Source organism: Alosa sapidissima, chromosome 8 (assembly GCF_018492685.1).
Source record: "Alosa sapidissima isolate fAloSap1 chromosome 8, fAloSap1.pri, whole genome shotgun sequence".
Taxonomy (NCBI): Eukaryota; Metazoa; Chordata; class Actinopteri; order Clupeiformes; family Clupeidae; genus Alosa; species Alosa sapidissima.
Window position 1 is genome coordinate 27,340,341 of NC_055964.1, and position 7,425 is coordinate 27,347,765.

Here is a 7,425-nt window from a genome sequence, read left to right on the forward strand (position 1 = left end):
CTGATGTGTGTGAAGTGGAGGTCTTAAAGAATGCGTGTCGCCCCTGGTTACTGGCATCATGGTTAATTAAAGGGTCGTTAGAGAGAGCCAAGGGCTGCGGAATCAGACAGGGCATCGCGTAATGTGAGACTGGCGGTGCAATTATCCGCTATTTGACAGGGCTAATCACCGCGCCGCACTTCAACACGAGCACGTCTGACCGCCGGGATCAATGGAGAGAGAGCACAGGCCGCACCTTATGAAGCTCAATATTTACTGGTAGCCAGGGACGCTTTCAGGCATGTTTGTTTGTTTGTGTGTGTGTGTGTGTGTGTATGTGTGTGTGTACGAGAGAGAGGGATAGATAGAGAGATGGAAAACAAAAGAGAAAGTAAGACAGGGAGAGAGATAATGAGAGTTTGAGTTAACGTGTTTGTTTTCCTCTCATGTCCCTGTGTGTGTGTGTGTGTGTGTGTGTGTGTGTGTGTGTGTGTGTGTGTGTGTGTGTGTGTGTGTGTGTGTGTGTGTGTGTGTGTGTGTGTGTGTGAGAGAGAGAGAAGGAGATGGAGTTAGTTGGATGTGCAGTGTGATGCAATTTTCTGGTACCTCTTAGGAAAGAATGGAGAGACAAAGAGAGAGAACGAGGAGCGATAGAGAGAGGAAGAGAGAGGGAGAGAGAGAGAGAGAGAAAAGAGAGGCAATCTGAGCAAATAGGTCTTGCTGCTAGAAAGTGCGCTAGCTGCGTTGGACTTTTTATAGATTTCTCTTTCTTTTTATCACGCTCTCTCTTTTTTTCCTTTTACCCATCTGGCTTTTTTATCATCTCCCTCTCTTTCCCTCGCTCCCCCCCGTTTCTCTCTTCACCTCTCTTCCGTTTTCTCTCACCCCATCCCCCCATCTTTTTCCACTTTATACACTCTTTTCTCCCTATCTGTTCCTGTGTTCTATCTCTTACTCTCTCACCACTTTTCCTGAGTGCACAAGAGAGAGAAAAGGAGATAGAGACTGTATATGTGTGTGTGTGTGTGTGTTTGCATGAGTATATATGTGATCTTCATGTACTTCTTTCGTTCTTCTTTAATTATAAAGTGGCATTGGGATTTCTTACGTGTCTCAAGGATTTGTGTGTTTTTGTGTGTTTGCATGTGCAGGAGAGCCCTCTAGTCACACACACACACACACACACAAACACAAACAAACACACACTACAGTTATCACTGGCATTTGAGACATCCGTGTGAAGCAAATCCCCCCTCTGCATGTCTTTAAATAAATAGGGCTGTTGATGTAGAGTGTTGATCTCCTATCTCCCTCTAATCTGGCCCTCTGGGCTGTCTCTGAAGAACGGCCTCTCATACCTTACAGGAGAGAACCAGAGCCAGTATCTCTCTCTCTCTCTCTCTCTCACTCTCTCTCTCTATCACTCTCTTTCTTTCTCTCTTTTTCACTTTCACTCTTTCTCTCTTTTTCTTTACCTCCTCTTCCCACTTCATCTCACTCTCTTTTCCTTTTTCTTTCATGGTCTCTTCTTTCTCTCTCTTCTTTCCCCTTTTCCCTTGTTTCTCTCTCTCTTCCTCTTCTTCTCTTACTCTCTCTTCACCCTCTCTTCATGTCCCTCTTCCCTTCCTGTTCTCTATCTCTCTCTCTTCCTATCTCTCTCTCTCTCTCTCTCTTCCTCTATCCATCTCTCTCAGTACATTCCCTATACTCCATTAAAAGGTGCATGAAGGCGCCAGCATTGATGTAAACATACAGAGAAAAAAGGGAACCAGACTAACTTAAACTTAACCCTAAGCTGTGCTGATGGTCCCTGCTATCTGAGGACCAGTACCTACCATGCACTTACTGTACTCTCTACTCCAGCAGCCAGACCAATGGATACCTATCTTAGCTGAATTACTGAAGCTAAGCAGATGTGGGCCCGGTTAGTACTTGGATGGGAGACCTCCTTGCAAAGCAAGGTTGCTGCTGGAAGTGGTGTTGGTGGGTGGCCAGTAGGTGGCACTCTTCCCTCTCGCCAAAAAAGATCGATCCCAATGCCCCAGTGCAGTGACAGGGACACTGTACTGTAGGAGATGCCGTCCTTCGGATGAAAGGATGAAACCATACCTGTCAACACTCCTGTTTTTCCCGGGTTTCTCCCGTATTTCAAGGTCATCTCCCAGCACCCCCCCACCCCGTTTTGTTATTTCTCCCGTAATTTGCATGGCCATCAAACTTCATTTTAAAATCATTGATGCATTCAGGTTCCCAGACTGTGTATGAAATACACCCTACACATACACAATCACTTAGTTTCAATTTCAACCGTTTTGTCATAGGCTAAAACCTGGCAACCCAAAACCCAAATAAGGAAGCGGGTGCCAACTGCGCAGCCTGAGTCTCGTCGTAAGCAAGCGGGCTAGTTGAATGGCCTACTCCAGAACTAGCTGTTGTGAAATTGTTGGGAATTTAATTGATTAACACATCACATAAACTGTTATTGAGTGTTGTTGATACACTGAACTTGTTCCCTCGGAACCAAATCTGACAGCAAGCAGCTTTGGAGTTTTGGAAGTAGGCTACAGGCAGGCAGCTGGTGGATACATAACTGGCATGCGTAAGGTAATGGTAAGGTAAAAGCAACGACCGAAATGCAGTGTTGAAACACGTGTATGAAACGTATTAAATATGCAAATACAGATCCGGTATAAACACTGAACTGAACCCTATTGAAATAATCCCATTTTCTGTATATGCTTTCCACAGAGCAGTCTTTGTCAGAAAGGAACAAAACATAAGAGATGGAGGATACAAAAAGAAAGTTATTTTATTCCTTGAGTTCAGGATGCAGTTGTCTTTCAAATACTGTTCAAAACATTATTTGACATTCTTGTTCACTTGCCGCATTTTTCCTTAGATACAAGACATTCATAATATTTCAATCCATTAATGATCCTGTTTGACATTCACAATGAGTGATTTATAAATTATTGCTTTTAGGACAATTTTTGTCAAAGTGGGCTCTAAAGAAAAGACTGACTGACTGTTAGACACACAGTCACACACACACACGCACACACACACACACACACACACAAACACATGCACGCACACACACACACACACACACACACACACACACACACATACACATTATCTAATACAACAGAATAAAAAGTAAGTTGAAAGTAAATTGAAACAGTCAGAGTGTGTACATGGCATACTGAGGCAGGCTTACCTTGAAGTTTTCAGACAAATTGAACCAGTCACCCAGCACTGAAGTCTTTACCATTTGCTGATGAACCTATGGCCTTCATGAGCAAATGGCTCTCAACACCACTGCAGCAAACCATGCTCAAGAGCCCAGTTATGTTCATTATGCTAAGAGGAGTGATCATACTGTTGACATCTTGACAGAAAATGACTGGTATTACCCCATCTCGCAACCAGTAATTTAGCTAAATTGTGCAGACATTGTTTGGGCTTATTTAAATGCCAGTGTGAACAGATGTATGCTGAGAGGTCAGTCTCACGGTTAACTCTGCTGTTTTTCCCCTAATGTCCTCCAGGAGGCACTGGTTAGCGTCTGGCTACAGTTCAGCGACGGCTCGGCCGCACCCCTCGACCTCTACGACCCCGGGAGCTTCCAGCTGAGCGCCACGTCCCTGGACGAGACGGTGGTGCAGGTGCAGACCCAGGCGCGGTCACCCGGCACCGGCGTTGGAGACACGGCGGGCACTGATTCGTTGGCATCCTCCTCGCGCCACTGGCCGGTCATCGTGGCGCAGAGCGAGGGGCAGGGCCTGCTGCTGCGGGTGGAACTGAGCGTGCCCGAGACGTGCCAGCGCTACAAGCCACGCCGTGCCGCCACATTGGCCTCGGGCACGTGCCAGGTGCGCGTGCGCTTTGGCCCGCCCGAACCCCCCGAGGTGGCCGAGGACGGCGGCAGAGGCGGTGATGGCGGTCGAGGGCCCCCCATGAACCGGCCGCCCCAGCGGAGGCCCCCGCCCGTGTCCTCGGCCAGCGTGCACTACGGCAGCTCCGTGTCAGACGCCGGCGACGCCGTCATGAGGCGGCTCGGCACCACTGCCGCCTCCACCACCAGGACCAACATCCTACGGAGGCCGGGAGGGGACAAACTGTCGGACGACGGCAGCCAGCTCCCCGTAGACTTTGCTGACTTCCCAGCACAGGTGAGGATTCACCTTGTGACCCGTGTTGGAACCACTCCATTTTAGGTAGCCTCAAGATTAATAGCCAGTAGGGAAGAGGTTGTGTCAGTGCCCACGATGACTCACTGAGGTCATGACCTGAACCCACTCTTCATCTCTCTCTCACTCACTCTTCTGTCCACTCTTTACTGTCCTAATAAATAAAGGCTGAAAAGCCCAAATATAGAATTTTTTAAAAAGATCATTATGAAACTATAATAGTCACACAAAGACAGAGCTTTTGTTTACTTTAAAGTCCCTACTGTAATTACTACTGAATAACACCCGCTGAAGAGCTTCCAAACTGTCTCATTTGATAAGACTAAAGCTTGTGACATTTCAATTCCTTTCTGTTGTTTGTGCTGTGGTTGTTTGTTTTTCTGAAATGTTGACAGTCCTCCCTATTAAACATCAATTCCGCGCTCTCCCCACTGTTGTGCACATGAGCAACTCTCACAGAGCACAAATTATGCTGAGGCTGCCTCAGTCAATCTGCTCCTGACAGGATTGCTCAAATGCCTCCGAAGTCTTCCATATTCAACCAGTCTAGGGTCCTGATTTGAAATGCTGTCGTCTCTCTGTTTCTCTATCCCTTGCTTCTGATTGGCTGTGGGCACCTCCCGTGCCTCCTGTCCTCTCTTGCTTACCGTAGAGGTAGGGCAGTGGATGAGGAGCCGGGCTAGAATGGAGTAGCCAGTAGACAGAAAAAGTCATGGCTTGGATCCCTGGCGCCTCCTGTTGTGCTCTTGAGCAAGGCACTTCACCCTGAGTGGCTCCCGGGAGACTGGCCCTTGTAATAATTGACGTATCTTAGTCACTTTGGATAAAAGCATCCGCCCAAATGAATAGCAAGGCACTAAGTAAACTAAGTACCAGTTAGCCTGCGGCTCGTTTAGCAGCAGCCTTGATAAAACCCACACACTCAAGCTGTATGGCCGAGGCCGGGTCTCCTCAGAGGCACTGTTTACATTAGCTGGCTGTGTGGGTTATGCTCATAATAGACTGTCCTGAGGCAGTAAACGAAGGACAATATTCAAATGCATTTGTTTAGTATGTAACAAAGTATTCATTGTATGTATTCAAAGGGACACACGCATAATGTAGAATAATCAGTAAATGTATATCATGTTCTATTTTGTTCTTTCTTCTGCAAATGCAGGTGGACGTGCCGCGAGGACGTAACATGGACGGCGAGGATGACGAGGGCCTGACCAACGAAGACTTGCTGCAGACGGCGCGGGGCCTGACCGACCTGGAGATCGGCATGTACGCGCTGCTGGGCGTCTTCTGCCTGGCCATCCTGGTGTTCCTCATCAACTGCGTCTCGTACGCCCTCAAGTACCCGCACAAGGAGCTGGGAGGAGCCGAGGAGGGGGGCCTGGAGGGGGGGGCGGCGAGGCCTCACGCCCACGACTGGGTGTGGCTGGGCAGCGAGGGCGGCGCCGAGCTGGGCCTCTCCCCGCACCGCGACGAGGACACCGGCCTGGGCGTGCTGGTGATGGACAGCAGTCTGGGCGCGCTGGAGGAGGGCAGCCAGCTGCTCAACGGCGGAGGGGCCGTCCCGGGGCTGCAGAAGCACGTGCAGGGGCAGATGCGCCGCTCGCCGGACGCCAGCGGGGCAGGAGGCCAAGGGGGCAGTAAAGAGGCCAAGGGGGACTCGCCGACCAGTAAGAGGAAGCGCGTGAAGTTCACCACCTTCAGCACGGCGGCGGAGCGCGGCAGCCCCGCGAGCGAGAGCGTGGGATCGGGATCGGGATCGGGATCGGGATCGGGATCGGGAGGGGACATCCAGTGGGTGTGTCGGGACGTGGAGCTCAACGACTCCAAAGAGCTGCGGAACTATATGGAGAGGCTGAGTGACGGCGTGCTAAGAGACGTGGTCTAGTCCTGCTCCTTTTCCTCACTTCTTTTCGTTTCATTTCTTTGTTTTTCTGTTTCTGTTTTTGTTTTTTTTAAGTATTCGTGCGTGTGCTAAAACTGGACTGAAGTCACCTCTTTGCCTTTTTTAAAAAAAGAAAAAAATAAGAAGAAAAACACACAAACATAGACATAACATAACATTCATTCTCCCTGGGAAGTTTTTAATTTTCGCAACAGAAAAATAATTCTGTCCCAGAACCATGGTAACAAGAGGGTTTTTTGCCGTTATGGTTGTTTACTGTGGTTGACATGGCAACTCCTGCGGAGATTCATTTATTACCTTAATACAATCTGTGATCATATTGCAGCCTGCTCAAAATGGTGTTCCGAACATGCCCACACACACACACACACACACACACACACACACACACACACACACACACACACACACATTACTTGTGAAAGGGAAACATGACAAATATTAGTTTGTATTTATGGATTTTATTATGGTTATTTTCCTGATCGAATACTTGTTCTTTGTCATCATCATACTTTTATGCCATAATATATATATTTTTTGTAGTTAAGAGTGAATGATTGCATTCTGACATTTGCCAATACTTTGTTTGTCACCTAAAGACATACGTACAGGAGACTTCCTGTATTCCTGTATAACAAAGTGTCATATAAATATATGCTGAACATGTAAATAAATGCACATAGAACGATTTTCACAAAACTCGTGCAGTTGGGGTGGTATGTTCTTAAATACAGCTGTGTGTGTGTGTGTGTATGTGTTTGTGTGTGTGTATGTGTGCCTGCGTGTGTGTTTGCGTGTGTGTGTGCATGTGTGTGTGTGTGTGTGTTCTCAGGTGTGTGTTTTTTCTTCATTGGTTTCTGGTCTCTCAACAATAGTTTTTCCTCTTCCTTCATCTGTCATACATCTGTTCATTTGTGCCACTACATCGTGCATTATGCATGCTCTACAGCGTCCATACAAAGGGACCCAAACACCGTCACATTTACAGACCACCTCAACCTGGAGTGGCAGCAGCAGAGTCCAACCCGCCACCCCATTTTAGCAGCTACTCTGTAATGCACTAGCCTGGAAAATCCAGACCCTGATAATCTAGAAAGATTAAGGGTCTGGCAAAGAACAATGTAATGGCCCAACTCGAGGGGCGGCAACAAGCATGCATTTAAAAATCTCACTGCACGCAATTGGATAACACTAGACCATGTTTACTCTGAATGATTTCGGACCTCGACACAATCGGATAACACTACGACCAATGTGTACTGTCCTCCAGCGTTGCAGCGCTGTCTTCATCGGTTTAGCTGGTTCCCGGAATGTTGGGGTAAAAGTGACGTGCATCATTGGAATCATTGT

At 47.8% G+C, this 7,425-nt stretch overlaps 1 protein-coding gene across 1 annotated transcript in view; it reads left to right on the forward strand.

Annotated features, from left to right (window-relative positions):
- The window catches only part of si:dkeyp-14d3.1 (transmembrane protein 132C), a 294,470-nt gene extending 287,787 nt beyond the window's left edge, over window positions 1-6,683 (forward strand). The window contains 2 exon segments of the mRNA XM_042101730.1: window positions 3,531-4,154; window positions 5,332-6,683. Coding sequence (XP_041957664.1) covers window positions 3,531-4,154; window positions 5,332-6,057 — 1,350 coding nt within the window. The 3' untranslated portion in view covers window positions 6,058-6,683.
- Window positions 6,684-7,425: the final 742 nt, after the last annotated feature.